A 17,846-nucleotide genomic window follows, 5' to 3' on the forward strand; every position below is an offset into this window, starting at 1 on the left:
CTAGTTGATGGTACGAAGACCTCCTCTGGCACAGTACATGATGACATTCCAATTGGATAGGCATACCAAATCTTCCTTTTCAACAGAACTGACACGGTCTCCGGATGGAGCGATGTTACACATTCGGAGACAACGATCACCGACTCCAAGTTCTGGGTTAGACATGCCAAGGTGGGAGCAACAGGCACGGTTATCACGATTTTGGTTGGCGCAGTAGAGGAGGTTCGTCAAGTACTGAAAGTATCAGAATGATGATTTATATCAAATTTTATAGAAACTCATTCTCGTAATGTTTTTGAGACTAACCTTCATATCACAATGTTCTTGCTGAACAGCTTGAATAAGAGTCTCCGCAGCAACATGCTCACGATGTTCATAGGTACATAAACTATGACAGTTGGATGGTAGTTGTTGACGGCAACAAGAGAGGAACACATCGTCGGCCGATTTACGGGAAAGGCATGGTGAGAATGGTGGATTAGACTTCTCGGTTCCGCATTCAGATGACAAATCGGCGTCAGTGACTTCAGTGATTGGATACTCCTGATTCAGAAGTTTAGCGTCACCGGCGAGTGGGGCTCTTCTAATATCCTTTGAATCAATGAATTGTTCCTTGATTTCGTGATCTACTTGTCCGACAACTCGAGAGGATACTGTAGCTGCTTTCACTTGTTTCTTTGGGGCTCTGTGGGTGGTAGTTGTTGATGGCTCTTCATCATCAATTGTCTCGTATTTTTCCAATTTATGGGGACATTTCTCGGTGACATAATCGATACAACCAGACATACATTTATCTGAAATTCGAATTTTAATATAAAATCTGAGATTGGCATATCTTTCAGATGACCGAGTGTTCAAAAGTCAGAATAATTCCTTACCTAAGACACGTTGAGTACAGCACAAAACTTTTGGGATTTGCTCGCAATCGGGCAACTTCGGTTCACTATATACACTGGGAATAATTGAGATTAGAATAAGAATACCGGCTGCCGATCGCATTCTGAAAATACAATTGGTTGGAAGGTGTTGTTGATGACTGAAAAGCATCAGAAGATTCAGAATATTTTCACTCACTTGCTTATTTATTTACTGGAAAAAAGACCGCCAGATGAATTGCTTGATGAGGAGAAGCAACCGGCTGAGGAAGATGATGAGTTGTTGTTTCCGAAAGCGAATCGGTCCTGGAATGAGATGGATTCGAGAATGAAAGGATTAGGGGGCGGATAGGTGAAAGTGGGGCGGATAGCTTAGAAAAGAAAAGAGACAATGGGACAATAGTGTCTCCGATAGGTGATAAACTTGATTAACCGACTTTCACTTTTTGGGAAATAGGAGAGAAAGCAACGGAAGAAAGAGAGTGATTAGGAGTTGTTGCCGAGAGAAGGAGTCGAGACAAAGCAGGTGGAAGCGGAAAATTGATTGAATATCTGGATTTTTAGATTCCCATGTCGTATCATGGATTTTCTGGGATTTTTTATCCAAAAAATCGTCAAATAATACAGAGTCTGATTAGACTTGAAAAGATCAAACCTTATTTTTGCTCAGGTCGGGAAAACCGGCTGAAGATGGGAGGTAGATTTCTTTCTGAGCTTTCAACTCTCAAAACTTAAGCTCGGTTATTGTGAATTCAAAAATATCAAGATCAAAGAAGCAGGAAAGTTTTTGAAAAGTCAGAGAAAGTTGTTTGAAAACATTGTTCGCCCACTCGAATATTGAAACTCAGATCGCCTGGATTTTCCAATTCAGTGAATTGCTCAACACACAATAGTTAAATCCTAGACATGTTCCGATGATCAGCTGAATATCAAGGACACCCATCCGACTTCACTTCGCCGAAAGAGTACATTGACATAGAGTTCAAAAAACATTGATCAGACAGGAAGATGATTAGACAACCCAGAATATCACGAGGCGTCATCTCGGAACAAATGTCCGTGATTCCCACTCAACAGTCTCTTCTTCTAGATTCTGAATCCCCCTACATCCCTGATGACTCACATTGTTTCTGCTGTTTCCAAACATGCCTCCTCCAGATTTGTCCATATAGTCTCCACTGACTCCACCAACACCTCGTGTAGACCTGTAAACAGTATTCTCGTGTTCGGGGGATCATCTTATTTCTGTGGGAAAAAGGGATACAAGGCAGATGAGCGAAAAAACTTGCTAATCTCGTGTGAAAGCAAAAACCTGTCGAGATTTGCCTGATTCTCGGGGCACAAGCTGAGAAGAAGATGGATCTTACGTCCTCTCTCTGTCTTGTCCGCCGAGAATCGGACAATGAATGGCTTTTCCCTTCGCGAGAATGATTGAAGAACCCGTTCGTTACGTAAGAATATGCCAGACGAAGGATTCGGTCTAGTACCAGTTACGTAAGATTAGGAGAAGAACTTGTTATCGAGACTTATGTAATCAAAAGCGTGGATTATGCTGTATGCGTAAACATTACTGCAAGAACTTATTTGTTGATCGATTTTGAAACCGGATTGGGAGGAGCTCTTTGAGCACAAAAAGCTGGGTAAAAAGAAGTCATTGAAGATTTCAGTAAGGGTTACTAAGATGTGGAAATATTTTCCACCCCACGGGAGACTTGCTCCAGTTTGAAACAGTGCAATTGCACCAAGATGGAACCAAATAATGCCAAAAGAAAACACGAATCAACAATCAATTTCAATATGAGATCTAAAAACTAGAAAAAGTCTGGCTTCACCCTTCTGGATCTTACTACTGCCTGATGAAAAGACCCTTTTAACTTACCAGTTTCCGGATCCACTGCCAATGCTGAAAGTTGATGCACCAGTCTGAGGTTGAAGATCAGAAAGAGCAAGAGCTGCACGTGGCGATGGGCTGTCTGGGAGCATCTTGAGAAGAGATGAGAGAGTTGGGAAAGTTCTGAAAATGGATAATATAGATTAGTGATAATAGGAATCTAGAAGAATTATGAGGATGACGGAAGTGAATAAATCAGCTTAATAAGAGAAACGGAACGACACCAAGGAGAGAAAAGAATGCTGGTAGGCGGCATCGAAAAAGAGTGAATATATATGGAAAAGGAATGTGAGAAGAAAGCAAAACAAAGCGTTATCTAGAAGACTAGAAGACGGATGGCATCTAATATATATCCATAACCGGACCAAATCCAAAAGATAGAAGAACAGAACACACACATACACAGTTCCTCTAGAATGGCATCCAAAAACATGAACCATTGGAGTAAACGAATGGATTATGAAGGACCCGAATGAGTGAATTCGAGTGGCCACCAACTGTCGAGACTGTCCTCGGCATAAGTGTTGTTCGTTTTCTCGGGGGGCCAGTAGTCTTCCTCTCTCGGCCCCGCCCTTCAACCATGGCATGCTCCGCCCCCTTTTTGGATATCGGGAAAGGGATGGAGAGGCAGAGGGAATGAGAAAGAGAGAGAGAGAGATGAATGCTAAGGAACAAGAAATATATTGGATGGCAAAAGCATAATACATTTTGAACGAAAAAACAGTAATGAAATGTTACGAAGTGGGCGGAGTCTAATGAACACACACTAGCTATATGTGGGTGCCTGGTACGCGAAGAGGAGGTATCCGTGCCGGGAAGAGCCATCTTCTAGGAGAGATTGCGCAACGAAGGTTGCGTCGTCGACGACGACGTCTTCGTCAGTTCCGAAGATTCTCCGCCCGCCTTCTATCGTTATATCGTATTCTGTTCTCGACGCGTGATGATGTTGGATGGAGATGATGATGAGGATGGCCTAGCGTTGTGTATGCGTTGTTTTTATTTTTTCTAGGTCAGTTTTACCAAGGACGGCTGCGATCTTCCCTCAATCATGCAAGACGATGACCAATCCCGCTCCCGGCTGCTATTACCTGCCCATCGCCACAAAAAAATGTTCAGACTCTTGTTGGCAGAAGGCTATTCGGAGTACGAAGAAGGGGGAGGAGAGAAGAATAAAAAAGAATCGAACCGAAGGACACGTACACTTGCCTTGACCCGACGACACCACGAGAGAGAAAAAAGATTGAAAAAGAGGAAGAGGTGGAAAAGAGAATTGGGTGGAGCGTGCGGATTTTGGCAAAATCGAACTGGCGTCCTTTTGAAGAGAAGAGGAAGTGGGTGTATGTGTACAAGATTGGTGTGAACTGGAATGGCAAGATGATTTGTTGACAAGGTGGTGGAAATCGAATGTAACTTCCTGGATTCAGTTGGAACTAATCACCCAGAAGCCGAGAGATTTTATAGGACCGGGAGGGAAATTTCGGATTTTCGGGTTACTGTATCGAAAGTTCGAAAACTCAAATAATTTTTTTTGAGCCAAACCGAGTACAGTATGTCCTGGCGCATATCTGTCATAATAGCATAAACTGATATCCTCGAGAATATGGAAATGAGATCTGGGTTACTGTAGAACAATGAAAATTCAGACTGTCAGTTGTTCTCTCCACAAATATTGGTTTGAACAAATGGATTACTGTAATTTGAAATTTGGATGGGAGTTCATCAAATGTTGAGACCCAATAAGTAAGACTTCAAGATTCTAGTTTCACTCCAAACAAACAGGAAGGCCAAATGAGAAATAAAGTCATTGTTGGTATTATTGAGATATTCCAACATCTGCTCTTCGTGTTCCCAAATCCATTTCCTAGAGTAAATCACCTGAACTTTCGGTAATCAGATTCCCCAGCTCATGTTCGATCTCCTAAACTCGACCGTTTCCCGAAAAACAAAAACATCCATAAAATAACGTATTTCGGGAACAGTCGCACTATTATCCGATTGTCGATTGACAGATCACACAGACAACAAAAGCTAACTGGTCACATGAATCTTTCTTCGGACACAATGATTTCATAGATTTCATAAGCGATGACATAATCCAATCCTATTCAACAACATCCACATTTCGTCATTCGTTCCTCTTCAACGTCTTCTTTGAATCCCGAAACCGCCCACCTAGTGCTAATGTACCTCTATCTCTCTTTTCTTTCCGAAGTCCGATCATCACGCAATCCATCGTATATCATGTTGAAGCAGGCGAAGCATGCCATGTGATTTAGTATCCCCTGTCATCTTCTTCTTTTTTCTTTTAAACGATTTCTTATTATCCATTTCTCTCCGATTACCCAATGGATTCCCGAGCTGTCGCTTTCCTTTGCGGAATGCTGAATTCTGCCTTCGAATCCCGAAACATCTGTATACATTCTTCTATACAGTTTTCGAGTAGATGCCTTGGATACCTGAAAGAAGAAGAAGAAGAGAGAAGAAGAAGAGAAAGGGCAACAAATGTTTCCAAAAGGGATAAAAGAAAAAGGAAAAACGAGAAGAGAAGAAAGGAAAAAAGATCGGATCATCTAATTCCGAAAAAGGAAAATAAAAGAAGTGAGAGGGAGCCCGACGAGTTTATTGGGAGAGGATACAAGGAAAAGGAGATCATAGATTGGTCAACCTGATTTCATTTTTCGGATATTTTTCGGAAAAAAAAGAAGGAATTTTTCCTCTAAAAATGAAACATCAATCCGATACGATACCAATTGCCACGAATCTCGATGGCATTAGTGTTGAATCTCGACGAGTGATCTAAAAGATCAACAAGGCAGTTTGGCTAGACGGGGGACAGAATGAACAATTAGATAAGAATAAGCTGATAAAGACTGGCTGGCAGATTAGAAAAAATGATATGAGGTTTGAACTTTTTCTCATTCAGAAATGCGATTGGCATGGAGTTTGTCTGAAACTCTCTTCTTGACAAGACATGTTCTTAACTAGAACGATCAAAGGTTCGATATCCATACTTCTGACACCGTCACGAAAAGTTGAATCTTTCACATAATAAAGCTTATCAGGCTCGATTTTCAGTCGAAGAGGAACCGATTCAGATTTTCTCAGTCTTTCAGTCTTCGTAAGATTCTCAGTTTTAGATCGTTTCCTTCTTGTGCATTGATCTTCAAAGTAGATGGTATTCAGTATCCTTAGAACTGAACAACATGTTTTGATTCTTTCCAGGAACTAATCACTTTGTTGTCTTCTGTTGTCCTTGAACTTTCGTTTTTTTTATTCATTGGATATCTTCGAAATAACATCTTGCTTACTGTAGATCTTGTCAATTCTCAAAAATACCCTTTCACACCTTCATTTTATTCGTCTTCTTCCAATTTCCAATTCTTTATCAAGTCGTAAAAACATCCTGCGTAATCTCTGCTATTATCTCATTAGCTTTGCCGATATCAAACTACAAAAATAAATTTCGCTCTCATTGTTTGTTGCCACCGTTGTATTATTTTCTTCCGATGCCTCCGAATTTGATAATCTCACTTGATTTGCTTGGAAGAAGATCTTCAGCTTCTTTTCCATTTCTCAAGGCGGCAGAAATGAAAAAAGAATCGAATATCGGAATATCGAATAACAATGGCAGAGGAAAGAGAGAAAAGGAGGCATCAACAAACAATCCTATCCTCACAAAATCCAGCAAGACGGAGAAAAAGAAGACGTCTGTGTTGTTCTTCTTCATCATCTTCCAAAAACGCTTCGTCATTTTTCTTCCGCCCTGAATCATTAGCCTTTGGGATCCTCTCCTTCTGAAAAGTCATGACGTGATACAATCCACTCAATAACTATTTCGAGTAAAAGTCCACGGTCCGACTTTGATTTCTCCCGACCACCCGACCGCCACTTTCCAAAAAGAGGGATAACTTTCTGCGAGATTTTGAAAGATGGCCTTGGATATCTCGCCTTATCGAAAGTAGTCGAAGGGGAAAGGTTATTTGCAAAACAAGAAGAACATATGTGGAATTGGTCGGAGAAATTTCGGGAAACTATGCAGTGAATGACGTGGCTCAACCGGGAATCGCAGATTTAGTAATCGGTGATAATGGATTCCTTTCCATCGGAGGAGAAAACGGAGAAATACGGAGAAAGGGGCGAAGAAAGGATATTGTTTTTCGGATGAGGAGAAAATTATATGAAAACAATAATAATTATAAGAAGAAAGTTCAAGGACAATAATTGACCATTCAAAGAGGAGTTCGATCGCTTCTGGAAAATCACAACATGTTTATTCGGATCAGAAAAGTATGATTATGAAGCATTCAGTGAATGGGGAGCATTTGATGATTGACTGAAAACCAAAAACCATAGAGGATTCAAGTCAGTGAATCACTTCTCATCGAGACGGTCTTCGGATTCGCATCTGTCACCATCACAAGCTCAGCTCATTTTCCAAAAAGAGGCCAATAATTACTTGTTAAGCTTCAGAACCCATTCACATTTAGAGAAAGTCGATTCGAATCAGCTCAAACAACAATACGAATAGCCGGGGATTCTGAGAAACTGAGTTTTCGTTTTTAAATAATTAGAAGGAGGTCTAGCAAGAACTATCCAATCGAAAACTGCATATGATAAAAGTTATTATTGCAATTTTTCCATTTCTGGGTTCGAACCATTGATGTCTCATCAGTCGAGACATCATCTATAATAGATACAAACCAGTCGAATACTCATATCGTTAACCCAACTCTTCCTTTTTGTTCCATCTCACTATCCAGCCGTGTCAAGTTCTTCGTATTTTCTATTTTTAATACACAGACAGCCTAGACATTTTCATAAGGAAGATCAACAACTTTCCTCCGGTTCCATTTCTTTGCAAAATCCCTAATCTTCTCAGATTCAAATACCTCAAAAACAAAAACTGAAATTTCACAAAAACCTCGACGTTTTTTTTATTCCAGAAACTGTCTGGCAATTCAAATTCGACCACCCACAACGTCTAGATGATTATCAGTTGTTCCAGCAGTTTTCCCTCAAATCAGGTTTCTCCGTGAAGGCTTTTCTGATTTAACGAGCCTATCACTCATCCGTCTGAATTTACGATCATCATCGTCCTCATGTCGAGATTACACATGTTAGCTTCTTTCATTCTCTCTTTCCTCTTTCTCTTTCCATGCTTAGCTAAATGATTCTTCCGAAAGAGATAGTTCCGTAATCTCGGGGGGCCCCGTAGAATGAATAGCCACCATCCGAAAAGAGAGAAGGAAAAAAGTGAAAAGCTATCAAGGGCTAAAACGTCTCTAGTGTCGGAACACACTCCGAAGGCAGATCTCGATCAGTCTTGCCGCTGGCGGCCAAGGTGCGAAACATAGGAACCCGTTGGCAAATCCGCATTCTTTGGAAGTGAAGAATCTGGCAGAATTTGAAATTTTCTGGCAAATCGCCAGTGAAAAGCTTCGATGAGCGAAAAGAGGGATATTCTATCCAATATACCAGGTCAAGGATTTCTCAAAGGAATTTCACATGACTTGTTCAACCACAACACAGGTAAAAACAAAAGGAATCACATGATTGCAGGTATAGATTGCGGTATATGGTAGATTCCTATTATTACAGATTCTTATCGTTTTCATTTTCTCGTAGTACATTGAAGACAGCAAACACGTCTTCCACGACATCTTCACATGCCCACTCGATCCGGTGTGTGGCACCATCCTGCCATCCGAAATTTCGATGACAGAGAGGAGTTGTAGAAGTGAAAATAGTTGCCTCCTGCAAAAGTGTCTCCTGGAGGAATGAGAGATCCAGTTTGATTTTTTGGGAATATACATACAGATTATAGAGAGAAAAAAGAAATGGATATGAACGGATGAATGGCAGAAATAAACGATGGAGAAGAGATGATTATGCTTTCATTTCTTTCGTTTTGCAGAGAGATAAGAGAAATCAAGAACACGGTGAATGTGTGTGCGTGCTGGAACGGGGGTTCTGGATGTTCTAGAAAAATAAGAGAAATCGAGGGAAAACATGGAAAGATTTCAGGGGGAAAATAAGGGAAATGTTATTTATTTATGGAAGCGTTCTTACAGTAAGTATACAATATTAGACAGTCTGATTAACTGAATTACTTTGAGCTATTCTCCTTTTCTGTCTATATCAAAGTACCAGACACAGAACTTTCATAATGCTATGGTTAATACGTCAGTCCAGAGCTTTCGTTCAAAACCCCGTTCTTCCTGACAAAAACAGTTACTTCTAGATTTAAAAAAACTTAGAAAAGTGAAGCGAATTCTGGGTGTTACAAAACAAAAAGAAAATCTTATTGCCCTAAACGTCAAAGTAACTGCAGAATATTCAAGAAAAGAATCCGAAAGGTAAGGATCGATCCGGCTAGGAACGGCTGGAACCGCAGGGTTCGAGCCCCATGATTAAGTCAATTATAATTGTTTTTCAAGCATTCAGTCCCGAAACAGATCAGATTTCCACAGGACAACGATTTTTCCTTTTTAATCGCTGATATGAACTCTCCATAGCCGAAATTCTCCATTGTCAAATTTTTAATGTTCTTGAAAGCTCGAAAGACTCTTTTGATCAGATTCCAATGCACTTTCTTTTTAAATTTCAATCGTTCTCAGATTATTTCAATGCTTCAACTTTGATCAGTAGTTCTGATGAAGTTAAGGCCGTGTTTCTTTCATTTTTCCATTACCCTAATGGAACCATTTCTCGGAAAAATTTCTTCGAAACAGTCCGATCGATCGATTAACATAAGATGTGATCCTTTTCTCAAATATTTTCTAAAATTGAAATACAGTTGACCTAATTATACCGAAATCTATTTCATGAAAATTGACTTCAACCTTTTGAACTACTCGTCTTTCATTGCTGTGGTTGTCTTGGTATTTTTGAAACTACGAAACGAAGACTTCAAAAATTCAAAAATAAAAGTGAAATCAAGGCAACACCGAAACTTTGCAAGAACCTTGATTGTTCATTAATCACAACAAATCTTGATTTGAATACAAAGAGAAAGGGAACCTGATCATTCATCAATACAGTAATCCCTCTCGGTCACTCTCACTTTTCGACCTGTCAACTTTCGAAATGTCTCCTTTTTGTCGTTTTCTGTTCTCCTGTCAATCAACACTTTCCTCATTTGAATCTTGAATTTGAATCTGTCTTTCATACTCTCATAGTTGTCAGCTCATTTGTCACCTTTGTCACCTCGACTAGCCGCAGAATTCAAAAAGTTGTCTCTTCGGAAGCCTGCAGACGACCCAACTTCTCTCAAGATGTCAATCTCTTCTGTACTTTATATCTAATAAGATCTTCCTTTTTCTCGACGAGTACAAGGTTATCATTCTTCATTTTAAATTGGGTATTTGGTATTCTCGACAACTTATTCGAGAAGGTCACAATATAAAAAACTTCAGAATATGAGATGAAAAAATCCGTCCTTCGTCGTTTCGGACGTCCTCGAAGACCTACACCGAAGATGTCCTACTTATTCATTGAGGTGGCCAATTTGGAAAATAAAATTTCAATTTTTCAGATTCTTTCGAATTTGGAACAGTGGGAGCTACTGGAGACCAAGGGACACAAAGAAACAGAGATTGGTGACAAAGACAAGACGAGGTCGAATGAATCAGAGGACTAGGGAATGAGAAGAAGAAGAAAGAGGAAATGACGTTTTATTTTTGAGGAGAAATGGAGAAATTTGAAAGTAAAAAGAGAAATTATGGGAACGTTCACCGTAAAGAGTTACCTTTTTGACAATCGCACAAACTGGAGATGAGGGTTTGTAGTGGAGAGGGGAACGCCAAATAGATACCATTTGGTCCCGAATAAAGTTTTTTTGAAATATCGACAAAGGAGGAAGAGTGACTGAAAAATGATTTAAGTACATATGAGTTTCAAGTAAATATTTCCAGTAAAAGAAACTTAAATCAAAACTAACCGAGGAGATCCAAACATTCAACTAGAATGATACTAATACCAATGGAGAGCGAGTTATGACTATTCGAAGTGTTGTAGCCGAAGGGGTCAAGGAATGGAAAAAAATGAAAGAAGGCTTTTTGAAATTTCTTGACTAAAATTCCTAATTTTCTTGACTAAAATTCCTAATTGGCGAAGCAGTAACCAGCAAAAGTAGTGAAATTCAATTATTTTTATATCTAGAAAATTCTCAATTGCTGAAAGATTAGTTCAATTGAGTCTGGTGAACCTTCAGACTTCCAGACTAGATCTTCGATATTCTGGAAACTCCCGAGGATTGAAAAATTGACAGAAAACATTTCTTGAATTCACTGTGATCTGGATTCAAAAGTTTTCGAAACATTTATGAACCAGCTCTAAATCCTCTGCATTGATATACCTTCTAAGTTTATTTATCTGTATCATTTACATACAGTGCCGACGTAAAACTTGTTGTTGATGTGTGTGTGATCTGTTGGAAACCCATTGAGAACCATTGAAAGCATTATTACTTGTTTGAAAACCATGAAAAATATAATACAAAAGAAACCATATTATTTTCTTTGCCAATCAGGCCAAACTGCAAAAATTATTAGTTTTGGTCCAACGCTTATAGTTGCAGTTATTCCATCATCTCTACGAATATTGTAGCCACCGTGAAAATGAATATCAGCTATATTATCCCTGAAAAAAGAAGCATGTCATGGCTTTTGTAACTGAATGTGGATTCAGGTTTTAAGGTTTCTCAGGATCGAGATAAAGACTTGAAAAGTATGTAACTCACCATTTGTATACTCTTGTTCCTTCGAAAAGTTCAATAAGATGCTCGACATCTTTAATAACTTCATTGAAGTTCCCACGTGTAACTTCGATTTGGAAACACCTCAATCGACTACTTCCTGTCATCCAATTTAATAAAAACATGTTGATTTCCAGACTGCTGAGGTTTGTATTTTTAATTTTCATACTCACACAATCGAGATCGATCAGATTATCAACAGTAAGCCAGAATCCATTTTTAATAATTAAAGTGGAAACTTTTTCGAACTTATACGGAAACTTGAACAGTTTCGGTGGGGATGCAACGATTAGAAGCTTTTCAGTTCCTCTGAAACTTCTTAGGACTTGAAGGAGATTTGGTTTCTTCAAATCATCCATATGATCATTGATGATCATTCTATTAATCGGAGATTTCTGTTTTTTATTAATCCAGTCAACAATCCACGAACTATACTGATCAATACTGACAGTTCTTACAGTCGACCGGAACAAATTGCACACATAATCTGTGATAATTTTCAATCCTTGAGTATTATCATCCCAAAAAGTCACCAAATATCCTGTTCTTTGATCGATAGCACATGTTATCATATGGCCAGATATCACTAGATTCTCTATTTTCTTGTATTTTTCCTTGTTGGCACTCTCGAAATGAAATCTGTATCCTCCAAACGATCCCAATACATTGTATGAATTATTATTTGTATTGATACAAACACCGACTCTTGGAACATGTCCATTGAATAACTGAATACTCACTCTCGTTGATTTCTTTCTATGAATCTTTACGAGGATTCGACATCTTTTGGAGCACAGAGAGAGTGTCACTCTAAAAATATTTATTTGAGATTCACATAGCTATTTTTTAAAACTTACAGTTCAGCGGGCTTCAAGAATTTGATAATTTCAGTCAAGACGAGTTGTGGAACAAAAAGAAGAGGGAATCGATGGGACATTTTTGGAGATTGTGATGGGTGAAATCAATAAAGAGACAACGAGAATGAGATACCTACAATGGGTACGTGTCAAACAGAAACAGCCTCTGGGAAAAAGGTCAAAATGCATTATTTATCAGGATGAACAAATTTTATGAATATTTCAGAAAACATAGTAAGAAAGAATTCAAAATAAACATTTTTTGAGAAAATCAAAAGTTCATTTCTCCACTTGAAATCAAATTTGATTCTAGTCAATTATGAATTCGCTCTGAAGACCCTGGATATCACAAAACCTAAGTTCCATCTTCCGAATATTATTCCGGAAAAGTTTCGATTAGAAGTGTTTGCTTATGTGTCGGAATAATAGCAGATGACCAAGGACGTTTCCGATTCTCATTTTTCCGATCACATGGGATTTGAAAGGATTTAAGAATGTGTGTTGTGTATATATTTGTACATTCTATAGAAAGGGAACATCATGTAACTAAAAAGTTTCACTTACGTAACTTTCGGAACGAACAAGAAAAATGAAAATGAGAACGTATTGTTCGAAACCTCATTCGTCTAGTTCTTCATTAAAAAATACTTTGGTAAAGGACTCCAGCGAACATCTTGATCCGAGCCAGCCAGAAAGATGAGACGTATTTCCTAGTTTCAAGTATATTACGGTCATTAAACAGACCAGCCGCCAAAAATGTTACTAAAATTGGATGAAGATTTTCTAAAAGAGTCACGTCATCTCATTTTCATCGGAGACATTTGAAATTTGGAGATAAAAATAGGTAAAATATTGAAGGTCTTTGTTCTTGGACCATGTTTTCTATGAACACATGCGTAATCATAACAATAATATCCACAAAAATTGAGTTTTCGTCAGAGTTCCTTGAATCGAGACTATTGAGAACGTATTTTATTTCTGTTATTAGTTGAAAATCTATTGAATATCTTTCCCACCGTATTCTATTCTGGAAAAAGCTAAACTGAAAACTAGACCCTTCCACTCGTTTCGACTGTTTTGAATGCCACTTGAATTCCAGAATCTTCTTCTCATAATTTTTGTAGTTTGATGTCTTACGAATTGATGGGAAGAGTCATTTCGCATCGCGGCGGGAGTAAGTTCCACCGGTTTGAACATTGATCATGATGCATTCATACAGTTTTGTGTTGGAATTAGCATAAATCCTATTGGCAGGAGAAGCGACGCAATCATTCTCAGTCAGTGGTGTCATAAAAAGCCAGTTCAGTTTTCTTTTTTACTGACGGTATGGTTTCTATCGGAAAAAAAGAGATTGGTGTTTGCAAAAGTGTAGAGTAGAAGTATATCCGGATTTTCCCCTCCACCGCAGCAGAATGTTACATATTCTATTGGATTGTGTGTCTGCATGTGTGCACCGCCAGTCGGACCGCCCGCCGGTCTCTTCGCCCCGCCCACAATCAGCTTCATCTACTTTTCCAACAGATGACAGATAGAGAAATATCGTGAGAAACTGGTAGACCCAGAAAATCTGAAAGTTTTCATTTCACACAGTTGGAGGTGTATCAGAGAAGATGGGCACTATAAAAGTGACACACTGGCCAGATTTTGGCAAGTAATCCGACTGAAGCTTCTTTTGCCAACAATCTACAAAATGTCACTTGTTGCAAACATTTGCCAAACCGTAAGTCATCTAATGTACTGTAGAAAAAAGGAATTTAGTTACAGTGATTAAATGAAAAGCTTTAAAACATAGAATTTCGAATAGGAGACCCAATCAGCATATATTCATGCTCCATTCTAGTCTATAGTAGTAACTTCTATAGTAAGTAAACGTAGCTATATCTACAGATTCAGTCATGATCAATTAGTGCTGGTGTAATGTAAGCCCATCTTTTCATTAATGGAATCAGATCTCCTCATTCATTGTTCGCAAAAATTGAACCAGGGGACCTTCACTCACTCTGTAAATTTACAGGTAATGGTTATTTGCTTCGTACTTCTCGCCATCTCTACCAATGAGTCTCTCGCATGTATCGGAGGAGGCGGTGGTTGCTGCATGACTTCTGGATGTCCTAACCCATGTGCGGGATTCGGAAAGAAATAAATAAATACGTACTTCTTGGAAAATACACTGAACCATTGATAACTTTGCTTGTATTCCTGAAATTTGCTGTAAAAACTGTGAAAGCTCTTGTACAACCTGTGAAATATATATTGCATTTTGAATAAATATTTATTTTATCAACTTATGAAGTTTCATCTTGATTTTTTTCGTTTCAGAAAGGAACCAGTTTTATGCGCACAAAAAATGAAGAACGTTTTCCGAATCTCTGCATTTTGACGTGACAGTGTTTGCGTACCCAGCGGGAAATTTTCGCGGAAGTGTCAAATTCGATGTTTCCGATCTGTCAATTTTTCTGCCTCGTTTATTGGCTCCTTCGTCTTTAATATATATCTACCAGTTAAAAATAACATTTTTCCACTTTAATGGGGCTATTTATGACTTGTAAAAGTGTATTTTATTCCAGTTTTTCTTTATTTACGAGTGTCGAGAAATTGTTTTTTTACAAATCTCAGTTTAGAGTTGGTCTGACAGCATTTTTCTACATGCTTATGTAGAAAATGGAATAGTTGTCAAAAAAGGGAGAGAAATTTGGAAAAATGAGAAGAAAGTACATTGTTCGCCGTTCGTGAATAAGGAAAGATACGTAGCACACTTTGACATGTAATAATCCCATAGGTAAATGCAATCGACAGTGTTTCTGTTATAATGCCTTCGGGTCTTGTCTTTTCACAATTTCATTGCCTGTCGTTTCTGAAAAATTATTTCGTATTCTTTTCCCAGTAGAAATAAAACTGCCAGTCTATACAACGTATTGTATTTTTTCTAAATTTTCGTTATAAATATTAAAGTAAAAGTTATTTTAAGGTAATGGCTGGACTGGGAAAACAGATCGTTGAATCCAAGTTTTTCGATCTGGACGACATCATAGCGAGCTCGGAATCCACGTCGTGCACATTTGAAATTGGCGAACTCAATCCAGGTACAAAATTTTTTGCAAAAACATCCGTCCCGACTTTTTTTTTTACCAAGTTGCCGAAATTGGGAGAAATTACTTGTCTGAACAAAAACAAATTTCCAAATGTTTCAGATTTTTTCCAAGAAATGGTCGGTATCGTGAAGCCTACTCAGAATGCGGAGGGATATGGTGTCGATACCCCTCTCTGGCTTCTGAATCCTGATATCATAAAAACCCCTGTGACGGTGAGATTCTACGAATCATCATTCAAAAATGTAATTTCATCTCAGATCCATCTCCCTCAAGCGTATAGTGTGAATATGCAAGGTGTTCTCAATGCCGATGCTCGGAATGTTAATCTTTCTCGAATGCAACAACAGTTCTATACAAACGGAATGCAGTTATGCTACCTGACAAAAAAGCAAAATCCAGACGGTGCACTGAACCTGGCCCGGTGCCTGCTCTCTACGGTCACTCAACGGCTGGGAGGGATCATTTCAAGTTCGGCGAATCAAAGAACGAAAGGAGATCGTTTTGATGGTCTTGAGATCAAAGTGTTTTTAGAAGGAAAGCGATGTAAAGATGATATTGATCGGTGGTTACGGCAGGACAATAAAAGTATGAGCAAAAAACGGAAGAGGAATTCGTAACATTTTCAACAATAACGTTATTATTCTCGATTTTTTCAGTTTAAGTTTAATTTTCTGTAGATAACCTTTTTCAATCTTTCTGTATTAATAATTGTGATATTCTAATTTTAATCTATATGTTTTACCGTTGAGTTTATCATAATAAACCTACTTTCACATCGGAAATTCACGTTAGAAGGACCGAATTCATCAGAAAGACGGCTTCAAAATCGACTTTCTGTCTGAAAATGTTCATGGCCGCGGTCGTAAAAAAAGAGGGTAGAGTAGGAAAGCGTGCTCTACTGTTCTCGTTTGAACTGCGCGGCATCAGTTAGATGTGCAGGACATGTAGTAAAGTGGAAACATCCGTCGTTTCTTCTAGAGAAGTTTCACAAATTTTGCGCGATTTTTTTTAATTTTTCAAAGTCTGTTCGTTTTTTAACGACAATCAAAAGATTACGAATTCGGCCGTTTTGAACTCACCGAAAAAATAGAGTACTCGCGTATTCTCCGTGCCAAAAATTCTTTTTTTTTGTTTTTAAAAATTAGGTAATATTGAAATTAATGGTGTTCGAAGAATATTCTCTTCGATGTCTGTTTTCTATCTTACATCTCGAATTTACCAATGGATTCACAATAATTCGTAATATTTTCAGGGTTCCCATATTAAACAATGACCGGAAGCACCGAGACTCGCAACAACGAGAAGGACGTTAAGGAGGTTAGTCTTTCATGAGACTAGTACATTAATTATGTAATTTTGGTTGCAGCCACAAGTGGACTCTGACAACGACTCCGACAACGAGGCTCTTGAGCATGAGCTTACAGAGGAGCAAAGACGTGTGGCTGAGGCTGCCGGACTCGGAGATCACATCGACAAGCAGGCTAAGCAGAGTCGCTCCGAGAAGAAGGCTCGCAAGCTTTTCTCCAAGCTTGGACTCAAGCAAGTTACCGGGGTCTCCCGCGTCTGCATTCGCAAATCGAAGAACATTCTCTTTGTAATCAACAAGCCAGACGTGTTCAAGAGCCCAGGGTCTGACACCTACATTATCTTCGGAGAGGCCAAGATTGAGGATCTCACTCAACATGCTCAGATGTCGGCTATTGAGAACATGAAGCCAACACGCGAGGCACCACAACTCAAGACCGTTGAAGAGGACGACAATGAGGATCTTGAAGTAAACCTTTCTAGTTTTTAGTTCAGTGTATTTATTTCTTTTCTTACAGGAGGATTCCGCCGGAATCGAGGAGAAGGACATCGAGCTCGTAATCTCCCAAGCCAACACCACACGTAATAAGGCTATCAGGGCGCTTAAGGAAGCCGACAATGATATCGTCAATGCCATCATGAGCCTCACCATGTAGCTTGTTTCCTGATGACCTTGCAGATACTCTTGTTATCCGTTGTATCTCTTGCTTATCCCGTTTTCCGTTCTAAGTAAAAGTTTATCGAACTTTACTCCTGTTATTTTTTCTTTGCAGATTTTTTCGAAAACGCATCTGTTAGAACTTCAGAAAACGTACTATACACAGAATCCCCTTTAGAAATTGGTTACTTCATTGTAACAAAACCCTATCAATTGAGTTGCACTGCAGTCGTTACTCAAACGCTGGTGATTCATCACTGCTATCATTTTTATCATTCGTTTATCAATTCCAGTTTCTTTTCGTACAGCAAACATCAATGGTAATCGCATGTGAGACAGCGAGGAAAGACTCATTTCACCAGGCAAGCGCGCCCCAACAAACACGTTTGAATGCGCGGGCACAGCTGCGTTAG

At 38.9% G+C, this 17,846-nt stretch overlaps 6 protein-coding genes across 6 annotated transcripts; 3 read left to right on the plus strand and 3 right to left on the minus strand.

The window, feature by feature from the left end:
* GCK72_001355 (uncharacterized protein) lies at positions 1 to 999 on the minus strand (the record flags this gene model as incomplete). The annotated part of the gene is made up of 3 exons (XM_003105012.2): positions 1 to 234; positions 307 to 794; positions 879 to 999. 3 exons carry the CDS (start codon positions 997 to 999, stop codon positions 1 to 3), a joined length of 843 nt encoding a protein of 280 aa, XP_003105060.1.
* A 915-nt stretch (positions 1,000 to 1,914) lies between these two features.
* On the minus strand, positions 1,915 to 2,858 carry GCK72_001356 (uncharacterized protein; the record flags this gene model as incomplete). The annotated part of the gene is made up of 2 exons (XM_003105031.2): positions 1,915 to 2,080; positions 2,755 to 2,858. 2 exons carry the CDS (start codon positions 2,856 to 2,858, stop codon positions 1,915 to 1,917), a joined length of 270 nt encoding a protein of 89 aa, XP_003105079.2.
* Positions 2,859 to 11,276: 8,418 nt separating this feature from the next.
* On the minus strand, positions 11,277 to 12,458 carry GCK72_001357 (uncharacterized protein; the record flags this gene model as incomplete). The annotated part of the gene is made up of 3 exons (XM_003105010.2): positions 11,277 to 11,406; positions 11,507 to 12,331; positions 12,379 to 12,458. 3 exons carry the CDS (start codon positions 12,456 to 12,458, stop codon positions 11,277 to 11,279), a joined length of 1,035 nt encoding a protein of 344 aa, XP_003105058.2.
* Positions 12,154 to 14,521, plus strand: GCK72_001358 (uncharacterized protein; the record flags this gene model as incomplete). Its single annotated transcript, XM_053722930.1, has 3 exons — positions 12,154 to 12,189; positions 12,413 to 12,520; positions 14,393 to 14,521. The coding sequence occupies 3 exons, from the start codon at positions 12,154 to 12,156 to the stop codon at positions 14,519 to 14,521; spliced, it is 273 nt and encodes a 90-aa protein (XP_053591575.1).
* An 828-nt stretch (positions 14,522 to 15,349) lies between these two features.
* Positions 15,350 to 16,087, plus strand: GCK72_001359 (uncharacterized protein; the record flags this gene model as incomplete). The annotated part of the gene is made up of 3 exons (XM_053722931.1): positions 15,350 to 15,461; positions 15,570 to 15,682; positions 15,728 to 16,087. 3 exons carry the CDS (start codon positions 15,350 to 15,352, stop codon positions 16,085 to 16,087), a joined length of 585 nt encoding a protein of 194 aa, XP_053591576.1.
* Positions 16,088 to 16,739: 652 nt separating this feature from the next.
* GCK72_001360 (uncharacterized protein) lies at positions 16,740 to 17,431 on the plus strand (the record flags this gene model as incomplete). Its single annotated transcript, XM_003105092.2, has 3 exons — positions 16,740 to 16,787; positions 16,837 to 17,244; positions 17,294 to 17,431. The coding sequence occupies 3 exons, from the start codon at positions 16,740 to 16,742 to the stop codon at positions 17,429 to 17,431; spliced, it is 594 nt and encodes a 197-aa protein (XP_003105140.1).
* Positions 17,432 to 17,846: the final 415 nt, after the last annotated feature.

Source organism: Caenorhabditis remanei, chromosome I, assembly GCF_010183535.1.
Source record: "Caenorhabditis remanei strain PX506 chromosome I, whole genome shotgun sequence".
In the NCBI taxonomy this organism is placed as follows: Eukaryota; Metazoa; Nematoda; class Chromadorea; order Rhabditida; family Rhabditidae; genus Caenorhabditis; species Caenorhabditis remanei.